General features: G+C 35.9%; 2 protein-coding genes across 2 annotated transcripts in view; one reads left to right on the forward strand and one right to left on the reverse strand.

Annotated features, from left to right (window-relative positions):
* Positions 1–2,963: 2,963 nt before the first annotated feature.
* Positions 2,964–5,902, reverse strand: LOC128553845 (uncharacterized; the record flags this gene model as incomplete). The annotated part of the gene is made up of 3 exons (XM_053535030.1): positions 5,637–5,902; positions 5,221–5,306; positions 2,964–3,085 (listed from the first exon to the last, which is right to left on the reverse strand). Coding segments are annotated over exons 1-3 (474 nt in total), but the record flags the coding sequence as incomplete, so codon positions are not given.
* Positions 5,903–8,987: 3,085 nt separating this feature from the next.
* The window catches only part of LOC128553846 (uncharacterized), a gene marked incomplete at its 3' end in the record, with an annotated part of 43,165 nt that continues 36,907 nt past the window's right edge, over positions 8,988–15,245 (forward strand). Inside the window, exon 1 of the mRNA XM_053535031.1 lies at positions 8,988–9,084. Within this exon, the coding sequence (XP_053391006.1) occupies positions 8,988–9,084 (97 nt within the window). The remainder of the gene's footprint in view (positions 9,085–15,245) is intronic.

The raw sequence follows: 15,245 nt of genomic DNA on the forward strand, positions 1-15,245 counted from the left end.
ATATCACTCAAATTCATGGTGCATTCTTAATAAACATAATAAACAGTTACTATTGATCTACCCGGTGACTTTTGTTTCAAAACGTTATCCATAATTTTCAAACATGCCGGAAGGTCATAGTGTCTGGCAATATTGAAAATTAAGTGTGATCATAACGAAACGCAAACATAAGGTACAGCAGAGACTTCTAACGAAATAGGATTAGACCAAACAATTTTTAGGATAGTGGAGGTTATAAACTAAAAAAGGCTCGAATTGCGCACTTTGTAGAAGATTTTGGATCTTTATCTGATTCATTACTATTATCTTAAATGAAATATTTAAGATGTAGAACCCACTTTTCTTCACCTTTTAGTGATAAATTATAAATTATAAGGGTCATAGTTATTTCCCTTAAAATCATTTCTAAGAGGTATTGGTATATAAAACCCACAATATACTTATTTATGTAATAGCAGTTATCAACCATGTTATACGAAATGTAAGTCTGAGGAAATTATGAATCGGTCTGGGTGCTCAGAAATGAAAACAATATGCGTACATGAGACCTTGAATTTGTCAGAATATAGCACAGTTGGAAAACACTTTTAATGATACATATTATCTTTGGTTTTTTAACAGTTTTGTTCAGCTATCTTTTCGAAAACGATGTTATAAGAAGTAAAGAACTTGCTCACGAGTTGTTAAACTCTATCTTTCAAAACTTCATTTCGTCTGTTTGTCCGTCTCTTTACCTGTCAATGTCCTAACACTTTTAGCAGATTCTTACCTTCCGCAGCGTTATTTCAGATTTGTTTAAATTTGCGTAAGCATCATTTGATTTGACAGTTTAGAGATATCAAACAGATTTTTTTCTTAGGATCAAGAACAGGTTTAAACCTTCAGATCAAAGTAAGATGTGATTAAAGGCTATTTAGCTATATATATATACTTAATTATTGGCGATTAGCATGTCATCATTACAAACGCTTTAAGATACTCCCTTAATATAAGCGTATAGTTTGTAGGACATAATTTTGATAAGATTTAACCAATAGATAAAACAATACAAACAAGTGAAGTTTCAAATTCAAGTTCATAAGAAGCCAAAGGCAAAACTAATCTTTATCATTCGCAAACGCAATAAATCCAATAATTTCTTTCTCAACTATCTTGATATTCTAAAGACTTTATAATGTCGGAGTTTCTTTTTGTCAGCAGAATAACAACCAATGTCATCTGTATTTTGACATTCGTATTCGTAATTATTAAACCAGTGTAACGTGTAGCTACTATGGATAGATAATTTTAATCTGGGCTTCTTAGCCGTTTGATTAGTTACCAATGATTAATGAAATGATTTAAGGTGCCAGCAATCAGTTTAAAATTATAGGAAATAGACAAATGATTTCAGTGATTATAAGTCTTGTGGATGGACTATCCTTAATCAAGATATAATTAAAGTGTTTATATCAGACCCTATATGTCTATCCTGTACCCGCAGACAGGTTTATGTCCCTCTTGAATTGTGGATGTGCTAACTGATCCTATCTATCTTAAATGAGTTTATCCTTTAATGCACGAGAAGAGATATCCTTAATTTATAACCTAAGAGTATAAGAATTATTATGCCCTGTTGTTTAGTAGCTCCCAGCAACCGCAATGCTTGCAGCGAGCCCTCCACGAACAGGTCAGCCTATCCTGCAGTTTAGTAGCTCCCAGCAACCGCAATGCTTGCAGTGAGCCCTCCACGTACAGGAATCAGAAAACCAATAGAAATCAAGCCTAAAAGAGACAAGATCCTAGTAAGCGTTCTGTAATTTAATATAATTATTTTAATATACATGTATTACTGACGATGTGGACACTACGACAGTCGGACCGATTCTGATCAGTCAGCTGCTCCGCAGGTCCTTATATAGCTTGTACCGGGTACCAGTATTGGAACCAGTAGTAAAGCGTTTGTCGATACCGACCGTAATCAAGCACCCATACGATTCGTCCTCAGGGTCGAAATGACTGAGTACGAACCAACTTATTTTGAGACCAAGTTTTAGCGTAAATAATCAGCCTAGAATATGATTTCTGCATGTAATCAAACAGGATTAAGAAAAGGAATAATATTTAGTGGTTATTCTATAACTAGACTGAGTTTTACCTGTATTTTAATAGTGGTTTGAGAAGACTCGTCTGCTGTTTTTTTAAATCTTTTATGGGTATATGACCACTATATTTAGTTACGGGTAACAGTGTACTATATCTATTAATATGTAAGAGGGTCCTTGCTACATTACCCCCTCCTTTTAGATCATGCGTTCCGCATGATATATTTAAAACATTTGTATTTACAGATAAATAATAAAATAATAAAGGACGAAGAATTTATTGTTCCTTCCTGAAACACTTTTCAAAAAAAAATATTCTATAAATATTGTCCTCAAATGTATGCACTGTCTTGATTTTACCTAAAAACCATAGCTATATAACACGTTGTTATACATTATATCTGAGCTGTACGCTGTTACATGAAAACTTAAAGTTACACATAACTTAATGCAAATAACGAAACTCTATTTCCCCATCACGGACAGTTTGACGGTTACTTCTCCATCATCTTCTGTGCTGATCTGTACATCAGATGGCCTTATCTCACATAACCTATGTATTCTCCCAGGTAATGGCTCTTGACCCTAGTTTCTTGGAACTGGTACAATTTTCTGAACTTCATAACTGTTCCCCCTGATCATAGATGGCAAGACGCTGTCTTTTCTTATTGTTGTCTATGTTCTGACAGATGTTAATTGTAAATGTCTCTCTGTCTCTTCCTATATTTCATCTGGGTGCCTATAGCTTCCATACTCTTACACATTCACGTGACTCCGTCGGCTGTCTCTTCCTGGCAGTATCGGCTCTGTTGCCTTTCTAAATAGCCTTCACTTAAGAGACTTTTGCTAGGTGTTATCTTTAAAGAACTCTGTTCTCACCTTCTGTTGTTCATTGATTCTTCTCCTGGTTTGTCTTGGTAAAATTGTCACCAGGTTTATCTTCAACTCTTCAGTGTCTGAAATTTCACTGCGATAAAAATCACTATCCTCATAGTCTAAATCTGTATCAAAAATTATCATGATCAAAGCTGTATCTCTTTTTTGGAGATCTCTTCATTATTTTTGGCGTTAAACGTTCCATCTTTTTCTGTACCTTGCTTACGGCACTCACTTTCTAAAGCTCTTTATCATTTCCATGCTGAAGTTTCATATGCTTCTTCATTACTGTATCTTAGCATCACCTTACCACACACCTCACATGTTCTGTCCTTGGCATTACCATGTTACATGAGTTAACATGATCTCCAAAGCTCTCGCTTTGGCACACTTGTCTTACACTTTGGACATAGTGGAAGTATGGATGCTTCCTAGTTTGTGTCTTACTTTCGACATTTTAGACCTGAAAGTAAAAAATACATAATCTTTAGCCCATACTGCTTTTTTACTTTCTCTTACTGTTTTATATCAGATATATTATCATTTGTATCAACTTATCAGTCTCATCTATACTACTATTTTCAAAATGCTCATGTTGTTTTTCGTCAAAATGAAACACTTGTGTTTTCATCAAGTAAAATTTTGATTTTTACATTTTCTAATTCTATCACAGTGAATGACTTGGGGTAGCTTGATTACGTCCGCAATCGATTTTAAATACAACACTTCGAAAAGTTTCCCAAGTATTGTATAAGGACCCTCCGAATGAGGTAAATTTGAGGAAGCCCCAACCTTTTTTACAGAAAATAACATATACTTTTTCACCTATCTCAAACATTTATACAATTTCGTTACAGTACTAACTTTTGTCTATTAATACTTTTATCAGTTTTTTCCCTAACCAGGTTAGCGCGGTTTCAGCTTTTCGCGTAACTCCCCAAACCCACTCGTTATCAGGAATTTACTTTAATACTTGCTGGCATCTCAAATATAATTAAAGAGGTGTAGATCTTCACGTCCTAACATTAACATTTTTCGGACTCTTTCCCTGTCGTTTCATGCTCAGCACTCCTTATGCCATCATCACTTTGGGATTGGACACCCCATTCGTGATGTCATTCACAAACGCATCAGCATTGTTGGGGAGAGTACGATAAAGCGTTCAACCAAATCCATCAGACTGGGGGTGGTATGGTTCGTACGTGTTTATTGAAACCTAAAATCCACACATTTCTTGAAATAATTTGCTCTCAAACTGGCGCCCTTTGGCCGAGTGTATGTTTGTTGGTACTCCAAATCTTGTTATTACTTCCTCTACTAATATCCTAGCAACTGTTGATGGCCTCCATATTTCTCATTGGAAAACACTCAGCCCATTTAGTAAAGTAGTCTGCTATAACAAGAAGTAGCGATTTCCATGTTCTTTTTTGGTAGTTCTCCGGATATCAATGGCATTTCTCCATTGGATATCCACCCGTACGATTTGCATAGGAGCTTGCTTGTCCCCCCGGGTCCTTTTCTCTTCATACATATGTCACATCCTCCATAACAACGTACATCATTCTGTAAACCTGGCCAGTGTATTGTTGTCTTATCTTTGACAGTGTCTCCTAATCCCTAAATGACCACTGTTTTTATATCATGTGCATTTGTCAACACTTTTCGTCTTTGAGATGTGGAACTATTGTTTTGAAATTTTATTTCTTTAGTGTCAGTATCTTCCATCTTCTCACTAGAAGGCTGTTTTGTATTTCTAGTTTTTAAAAATTTGGGTTCCACAGTGATTTACTATATAACTTTCTGAACCTATACCTTAAATGTAGGTTTCTCCTTTGCCAAAACCCCAAATTTATTGCTGTACTGAGATCCCTACTTTTTTTTGTAAAGTCTCTAAATTATCAACACTTGCATTGATGTACCAACAGTAACGACTTGATCTAGATTAATACAAACCTGTCCCATCAGTGTTCTTCTTTTCATATCATCCAAACCACACTGTCGGCATGGTATTCTACTAACTCCATCTGCGTTCCCATGCACCGTCCAGGGTTTTTTCTATTTTAATTTGGTAGGATGATAAAATTTCCAGCCAGCGTGCTACCTGCCCCTCGGGGTTTTTAAAATGCAATAACCACTTTAGTGATGCATGGTCAGTTCGAGCAGTAAATTTTCTTCCGTAAAGAAATGTTTGAAATACTTTAAAAAATATACTAAGGCAGCATCTCTTTCGTGTGACACAAATACTTCCTTTCTGTTTTACTAAGTGTGCGACTAGCATATGCCACAACCTTTTCTTTCCATCTATTTTCTGTGACAGCCCCAGCCCCGATTGCAAAATCACTGCATCTGTATCAAAGGAAAAAGGGGTAATGTAAAATCTGCATACCAAGCATTGGAGCTGTGATTAGCATATTTTCAGAGTATTGAAAGCTTCTTCACAAGTTGTGTCCCATTTAAACCTTTGAATTCTTCTCTGTTAGTTTATGAAGAGGCCTAGCAGCTTGAATATCCCTCTATAAACTTTCTATAATAGCTGCATAAACCTAAAATGAGCGTAGCTCAGTATGTTCTTTGGTTTTGGCCTTTGTCTTATACAGTCAATCTTTTAGGGTCTGTACCAATTCCATTTTCGTTAATGAATGTCCTAAAAACTCTACTTTTTTTGAAATAACTGACATTTTCTTTGCCTTAAATTTCAAGTCAGCATCTTCAAATCTTTTGAATACCTTGTCTAAATTTTCTATCATCTCTGCAAAAGTTTTTCCAATAACAATTATATCGTCCAAATAAACAAGACATATCTGCCACTGTAAGCCAGCTAGTACATACTCCATCAATCGCTCAAACGTGACTGGGGGATTACATAAACCAAATGGCACTTTTGGAACTCGAACAAACCTCTCCGTGTAACAAAGCGGTTTTGTCTTATCACTATCTGACATTCTACTGCCAATAACCAGAACTTAAGTCTAGGCAAGAAAACCAGGTTGATCCAGCTAGTTGATCTAGGCACTCATCTATCCTTGGTAGTGGATATGCATTTTTTATCGTGGTTTCATTCAAGCGCCTGTAGTCAAGCAAATCGTGTGTGCCGTCCTTTTTCTTGACAAGAAAATATGCCACTGGCCCAAGGACTTGTGAAGGCTGTATCACATCATTTTTAGCATTTGGTCAATTTGTTTTATTAACTTCTTCTTGCATGTGTACAGGTATCCTTCGTATGGGTTGTTTTTGGCTTAGCGTCACCTGTGGGAATGTGATGTTTAATTATGCCTGTCCTACCTAGTCGCTATCCGATACAGAAAAGAAAATGCGAATATTTGCTTAACAACTTCAGAATTTGCTTCTTTTGATCCTTTTTCATTCCATCAACCGTTCGCTGATATAAATCTTGCATATGGTCTGGTAGGATATCAGCCTTGTTTGTTTTTCTTGGGTTATCTTCAATCTTGGGCAATTTTTGAAATGGTTGCTACGTTTTGTTCCCGAATAGAAGGTTTTAGGCTCTTTGAAAAGTAGCAATTCTTAAAGGTATGTCATCATCTGCTTTGACTAACGTCCTTGCTAAAGTCCCTTCCTTGTTCAATGAAGAATTGACTTGGTTTTACTATACCCTATCCTATGCGCTTGATTCCTACTTTAGTTACTTTACCCCTTACTATCACTCTGATTCGGAGGTATAGTTATCTGCTCTGAGAGAACAACACGATAACAACCTATTTTGCCTGTACAAAAAAGGTTAACTGTTTGTCCGCTAAACTTCATAATATTGTGGACAACATCTATGGGGATATCATGCTGCTGCATAAAATCTAACTCTAACACACATCCATTTCAATTTCAGCTACTATTGCTTTTGTTGACACGTTATATCTCCCAACTGTATGGATAACTCTGTTTGTCCCTTTAACTTCTAAGTGATTTCCACTAGCTGACATTATCTTGAAATCAAATGGCAAACCTTATAATTTTGCTCTAAAGCATTCCAGAGTTATTTGAGATTAGAGTTAAAGTAGCTCCTGTACAACTAGACAATCTACTGACATCCTTATCGACTGTAGCCGTAGCATATAACCCAGACATTAAAATACCTAAGTTTTGCATACTGTGTCCATTTTTGACATTTTTGGTGTATCATTACTTTGATTTGACAAGGCTGTTTTGGTTTTTGATGTGGTGTCATATTATCTTTCGAGGATCTATCCGTATTAGATCTTGAGTCTGGACGTGGTTGCCAGCTTGGTGTTCTTGGTGAAAAATGCCTATCACGGTTATAGGACTTGAAACCTACCTCTAAATGCACCTCTTGTGGATAACCAAGTTAAATGGACGACCCCGGATATCTATTTTCGTATTATTCTGGTATTTACTTCGTCTCTACTGTCTATCGTCGCCTGTAACTTTGTACAGTCTTCTTAAATTTTCCAAACTCAGAGGATGGGACCTCTGAAGTTGTACTTCTTATAATGCCTTGCTGCCCGTTTTTCTGCACGATAAAAGGCTTCAAGCTCGACCGCATGTCTGACTGCATCATTCAAATCTGTAGGCCTTGCCTGTTTTATTTTCACGCATAAACCGAATTTATAAATGCAAACCCTAAATTGTTCCTTAGCTAATGTCTCGCGGACATCAACTGGAGCACTGGGATAAGCTAAATTAGCCATTCGGCGGATTTTCCTGCCCCAGTTCAGCCATAGATCCGTTGCTTTTTGATGTCTATCCCTACTGTACTCTATACAACTCTGTCTGGTTTTTAGGGGAGAACATATCTTCAAAAGCTCTTACTAGCTCGTTAAAGTCTGTAGTTTTTTGGGAACTGAGATTACCAAAAACACCTTGTGCCTGTCCTCTTAAAGAGACAGATAAGTAAAGACACTTCTGATTTTCATTTCCAACCATTTAAAGCTGGGACAGGCATCGAAATGTGCCTTATAGTCTGTCCAGGCACTGGTTCCGTCATATGTTGCAGGTTTCATGATCGTGCCTTATTACCAGCAGTTGGTTTTGCTTCTCCGTATTTTCTATACCAGAAGTATCCCCTGTTGCTGAGGTAGTATCTGCCTTCTTCTTCCGTAAAGTGACAAATCTATCTGTCCTATCATTTTCGCCATCCTCCTTTTAGTCGGTACTCGAGGCGTAAACGTCTTGGTTTTGAAATACTAGGTTTTCCACATCATCTGGTCTACCATGCCTTATATCCCGCATATAATTTTTATCTGGAGCAGGGGGAGAAATGGATATCGCACCTAAAGTTTGGTTTATCTATGCCCGCAACTCATTGATTTCTTGCTCTATCCTGAGCCTTCGGTTTTCGGTCTTAAGTTCTTGCATCTCTTCCATCATCAAGAGGAAATCCTCGTCAGTCCATCTATTTACTCCTATCCATTATGTTTATTGTGGGTTTATAGCTTATTCAAAACTATAACAGGGTCCCCCGTTGGGCGCAAATTTTGTAACGTGTAGCTACTATGGATAGATAATTTTCCTCTGGGCTTCTTAGCCGTTTGATTAGTTACCAATGATTAATGAAATGATTTAAGGTGCCAGCAATCAGTTTAAAATTATAGGAAATAGACAAATGATTTCAGTTGATTATAAGTCTTGTGGATGGACTATCCTTAATCAAGATATAATTAAAGTGTTTATATCAGACCCTATATGTCTATCCTGTACCCCCAGACAGGTTTATGTCCCTCTTGAATAGTGGATGTGCTAACTGATCCTATCTACTTAAATGAGTTATCCTTTAATGCACGAGAAGAGATATCCTTAATTTATAACCTAAGAGTATAAGAATTATTATGCCCTGTTGTTTAGTAGCTCCCAGCAACCGCAATGCTTGCAGCGAGCCTCCACGAACAGGTCCCGCCTATCCTGCAGTTTAGTAGCTCCCAGCAACCGCAATGCTGCAGTGAGCCCTCCACGTACAGGAATCAAAAACCAATAGAAATCAAGCCTAAAGAGACAAGATCCCAGTAAGCGTCTGTAATTTAATATAATTATTTTAATATACATGTATTACTGACGATGTGGACCTACGACAGTCGGACCAATTCTGATCAGTCAGCTGCCCGCAGGTCCTTAATAGCTTGTACCGGTGCCGTATTGGAACCAGTAGTAAAACGTTTGTCGATACCGACCGTAATCAAGCACCATACGATTCGTCCTCAGGTCGAAATGACTGAGTACGAACCAAAATTATTTTGAGACCAAGTTTTAGCGTAAATAATCAGCCCAGAATATGATTTCTGCATGTAATCAAACAGGATTAAGAAAAGGAATAATATTTAGTGGTTATTCTATAACTAGACTGAGTTTTTACCTGTATTTTAATAGTGGTTTGTAGAAGACGTCGTCTGCTGTTTTGTTTATCTTTTATCGGTATATGACCACTATATTTAGTTACGGGTAACAGTGTACTATATCTATATATGTAAGAGGGTCCCTTGCTACACCAGCTATTCCAGTCAGAATTAGGTATCATTTGTTCAGTTCTCAGAGCATTACTTAATTTGATTTCATTCTGTTTTAACGTCAATTGTATATGCCTTATTTGAAACTGAGCAATATTTTGTCTGTTCACCTGAAAGCATGCCTAAACATTTTGTCTCCATGCATGCATATACTGAGCTGAATTTAAAAACAAGTGTCGATGAGAATCTACAAAACAGGTTGTCAAGTGATTAGAGCGGCGTTTACTTCGTCGATGTTAACCTCTGAAATTTTCTTTAAACATTTTGCGTGATGTTTTAATCCTTATGGATGTAATCTCTTTAACATGTCATCAGGTTTAAAGGATGTCATTGGTTTATCTATGGTGGCTGATTTAGGATGTTTTGTTATTTTTCATTGGCTTGCGCGCAGCTATGTAACACGTTTCTTTGTGTCGTTCTGGCACGCCAACGCGCTATAACGAAAGCTTGAAAATTTTGTGTGTTGTTTTGGTGCGCGTGTCAACGCGACGAAACCGAACTGACATTGCGACATATAGACACATAGAACGCAATAGGATACATTTAATTTCGTATTTTACAGAGAGCTCGAGTAACGTAAAAGCTTTCATACATTTAATGTATCTAACAGCGAGCTAGAGATATGTAAAAAAACGTTCATACATGTGATGGATTCTTAAACTTTCACTGGAAGATGACAAGGCGCAACTGTTGACGAAAAAATGTTCTCTTTGCAGTGAAGAGAGAACGTCATCCTGTTGTTCAAAGTTACATATCAATTTAAAGACTTTAAAGAGATGTTTCCGGCTAGACGGAAAAATAATAACATTTTAAAAGTTACTTTCTAGAAAGAAATTGGAAAAGCATGCCAGTAATAGTCTTACGAAAACGAGATGAATGTCAGATGACCTCATTGTGGAAGATATTTAGCAAATAACTACCTTTTCACCTGTAAGAAATCTCAGAGGTTTCAAAATTATTTTGTTACAGTAAAATAGTGTACATAAGTAAATTGTCAACACTTTTTCAAAAGTTTAAATGAATGGTTATTATCTTCCTTTTCTTATTTCTATTAGTCGTCAATTTCTGTAACGATGTCACTAATGCAACATCAATTGCAAGGTGTAGTGAACACCTTAAAATCAGGCTTTAGCCTTATTTCCGGGAAAAATCTCAATTTGCTATACCATGTTTCTCTTAAAACGGTGTTCATCATGAAATTCTGATAACAAAATACCAGTTTGCCTGTGCGAGCCTTTCTTAATATGTTAGAATATACTTAATGTCTCCGCTACGTATAGCATCTTCCTATCAGCATTTCCAGCCTTTCGCTTCTTGCGAGAATGCCATTGTCTTGAAGATCTGTCTAAAGACAATCAAAGAATAGCAATAGTTGTAGGGTTTTTCATAATGCAGTGAAAACGTGGTCACCTGATTGAAACACGTGATAAAAACGCTAATATTAAGTAGTTATACATCAACAGGTACCTCCTTTCACTTTCATTCCACCAGTCAGTTAAAATCTGTAAAAAGATCCTTTGGAAGCAAAGAATGCAACCATGAAGAATAATAGCAGACTCGGTTTGATTGAGTCTGTTCATGAGTGGTAATGAAATGTGCAACACCTCTCACGCCCCTAGCACCGGCTTTAGCGGACCTCTATTTCACATATGTTGAATGGACTCCATGATCCCAAAGGACCAGAAAATATAACAACACTGCATCCAAGTACGGGGATACTTTTTACAGCCGCCACACGGCACTTAAAGATTGCTGTTGTGATAGTTAATAAAATCTGTAAAAAGATCCTTTGGAAGCAAAGAATGCAACCAAGAAGAAAACTTTAAAACTTGGAAGAATATAACGTTGCTTAAAATTCCACGTACATTATTCTTTACATTAAAGCATCAATACAGCTTATATCTTGCACAAAAAGTGCCTTTACTAGGCGGGAAAATGGTACTATATACTGATATGGACTACTTTCGTTTGGTTGGGCCACAGAGGAAAAATCGGCTAATTCAACCCTTGTACATTACATGTATTTGAATTATTTCTCACGAATCTCCACAATGTTTGAGTTGTGAAGTTTCGTTGTAACAAATTCGTCAAGATCGCTTTGACGCCTGTTCTGGGACCTTCGTGGCCGAGTGGTTAAGAGCGCTGACTTCAAATTACTTCCGCTCTTCGCGCCCCCCCCCCATCGATATGTGTTCGAGTCTCACTCGGGGCGTTGAATTCGTCATATGAGGAAGCCATCCAGCTGGCTTAAAGAAGGTCGGTGGTTCTACTCGGGTGCCCGCTCGTGACGAAATAATGCATGGAAGGCACCTGAGGTCTTATTCCATCATCAAAGCTGGAAAGTCGCCCTATGACCTATAATTGTTTCGGTGCGACGTTAAACCCAAAGAAATAAATAAATTGACACCTTGCCTTATTTCAAATGAACGGCTTCTTTGCAATCATCTGCGTTTTTTAACTTTACTAAGGTAGTTTTTAATATTTACAAATAGATACGTGCATATTATAAATGAATACAATTTGTCTCGATTCAGTGGTTTTTGTCTATACCTTTAGGACATTGTATGAGAAAATTGCAATGAAATTGTCAAGTTAAACAGTTCCAGAAAAAGTCTACATATGTCTACATTTACATTTTATCCACTTTTGTATCTGTTCTAGTTGGCACTGCTTCAACATTGTTCCTGACGTGCGGTTTTACAAAATAAGTCCATGTGAATATGTTTTACATGCAGAATTGCTTAAAGCAATAAAGTTCAACATTCACTATGTTTTTAACAAACACAAAACAAATATCTTTATCGCGTCGGCATCTAAAAGACAAATAACTGTGTAAAATATATTTTAGAATAAAAAATTAGCACAATATGAGAAGTACAATGAAAATCTCCACTGGTAAAGTTTTATCAAAATGGGCCTTTATTTTGTTAAATACCATGCTGCAGCGATGGTTTCTATATCAGAATTGTAATATTATGATATAATACGATAGAATCACACCAAAATCTTCTACAAAGTGCACAACCTTTCGGCTTATAACGTACACTAGGAATTGTATCGAGATATATATATAAAGAAAAAATAAACAACATTACATGAGTAACATTATATTTGCCTACAGGTTTCGTTTATACTCATCAGGGCAAATAAAACAATATGGCGCCAATAAATGTGTAATTGCTAAGCAACGTCATTTTGGCGTACACATGTGTACACAACGTTAATGTTGTAACGTCATCAGTTTTGGTTAAGTTTCGGTTTAAAAATATCAATGAAATAGCGTTCTTTAGATAACCTAGCTGAAACATCATTACTATGAAATTTGTAAAAAGGAAATATAGAAAATTTAGGAACGGTTTTAGAGCATAAATCTAAATGAGTACTTAAAGGTAATTGTCTTGTTGATGGGTCTCTTATTTGTTGGTCATGTACTGTCCTTCTATTTCTGAGTTTATCTCCTGTTTGACCAATATAAAATTCATTACATCCATTACAAACCAATACATATAATACATTTCGAACAGTACAGTCCATGCTTTCTTTAACATGAAATATTTTATTATTTAAACTGAAAGATGACCCTTCAATAATACAAATACATAAACTACATCTAGGGTCATTACATTTTTGTACTGATGGAGAAGTTCTGTTTTCATTAAATTCTGATTTAATAAGAATACTTTTTAAATTCGGAAGTTGTCTTTTACATTTTATGATTTTCGTGTCGTTTAGTATTCTTTTATATATATATATATATATATATATATATATATATATATATATATATATATATATATATATATATATATATATATATATATATATATATATATATATATATATATATATGACATTTTTTTATCATTTATAATATTTTCTATTGCCTGAAATAATTGATAATTTACTTTGGTTGTCCAAAGAAATCCATTTATATACTGAATTTATAACGTTTGGGTTGATGTACCCCACCCACCAAATTAGTACATGTACCCCACCCACCAAATTAGTACATATACTTACGCGGAAAATCTTAAGAACTTCTAATCCGTTATCAAGGCACATTACCGATACGTTTGCAATAAAGAAATCAAAATAAATGAATAATTAACAAACAAAATTCAGAAACCTAATTTCAGTTACCAAATGTCAGTCGATTAAAACTACAGTTCATCTTTCAGTCCTGGCCGGTTTGCAAAATGCCAGACCTATTCGTTACCATTTGGGTAGAAATGGTGAAAGTAAAACCTGATACAAGCGAAAAATTTCAAAGAGGTTCTCCATTGGAAACATCTAAAGGACACATAATGACATTTCGGAAATACTAAAAGTTGACAATAATGATACAACAGACATAAATGAAAAACGGATCTCTATGGGCGGCGGTTACCGCCAAAATTAGTAAATATACAACCCATTCATTAACGAGCCAGTCAGTGCAGTGCAATTTAACACCGTCTAGTCTAAAGTTCTATCCCGTTCAGTAACTTTTTATTCGATGCATTGTATTTAGATACCATTTAATACAAAACTTCATTTCATCCATTTAAACATGAAAGGATAAGTTAAAAAAGTTGTTGCGATGCATCGAAATGTGAAACCGTCCGACAAGTTTTGGTGCCATGCAGCCCAATGTAAAGACGTGCGACGCAACATGAGTTCATGCAGTGTAAAATGAGATGATTCATTAAAACTAGACGCCATCTTATGCATACTGAAACCACGTTGTTTAATACGAAGCGGTGTATAAGAACTTGATACCATATGCAGTGCAATGTGAAACCGTCCTACAAATTATGGCGCCATGCAGCCCAATGTGAAGACGTTCGACGCAACCAGAGTTCGTGCAGTGTAAAATGAGATGAGACATTTTTACTTGACGCCATCTAATGCATATTGGAAACGCGTTGTTTAATATTAAGCGATGTATTAAATCTTGATGCCATGCAGTGCAATGTGAAACCGTCCATCACAACTTCTATACGTGCAGTGCAAAACGGAATGACTGACTGCAACTTGACGCAGTCTAACGCATATTGAAATCGTTTTGTGTAAAACGAAACGGTAAATAAGTTATAGTTACTGTTCAAGAAATAGGTCTGCATGGTGTTTATAGACCTCACAGGTCACAGTTATTCCGAGCATGATACCTGACTTACCTATAAGTTCCTTTATCTTAAATAGTCCAGGTTGGTTTCAGGTTTGCAAAACGTTTGTTATAAGTGTATATAATTGAAACAAATACATAATTGTCTTGCAACTATGTCGTATATTTGTAATTATTACATTATAACAAGATCATCTGGATCACGTGATGTATAAATCGCTCAATGTCTTTTATGTTTTGGCAAATAATCTGAAAATTACACCCACAACCTCAATCTGAGTATATATCGCGGTAATATAAGAACAATAGAAAAGTACAAAAGTTTGGATAACTTTTTTATTCACTTCAACAACTTTGTAAGACATAAGGAATCAACAATATAGTGAGAATATTCCGAATTATTCAGATTTTTTTAACAAAAGCAAAATAGATAAAATTCCTCTCGAGTGATAAAAAGATATATCAAAAAATATTAACTACATTTAAAGACACATCTGACGCCACTTCAAGTTATACAACAAATACGGTTTCAATATGCATTAAACGGCGTCAAATTTTAATGAATCATTTCACTTAAGACAACACGAATTCATGTTGCATTAAACGTCTTCACATTGCACTGCATGGCATCAAGTTTTTATACGCCGCTCTGAATTACACAAAGCGGTTTCAGTATTCATTACACGGCGTCAAGTTGTAATAAATCAT

This window comes from Mercenaria mercenaria, unplaced genomic scaffold (assembly GCF_021730395.1).
Source record: "Mercenaria mercenaria strain notata unplaced genomic scaffold, MADL_Memer_1 contig_4384, whole genome shotgun sequence".
Lineage (NCBI taxonomy): Eukaryota > Metazoa > Mollusca > Bivalvia > Venerida > Veneridae > Mercenaria > Mercenaria mercenaria.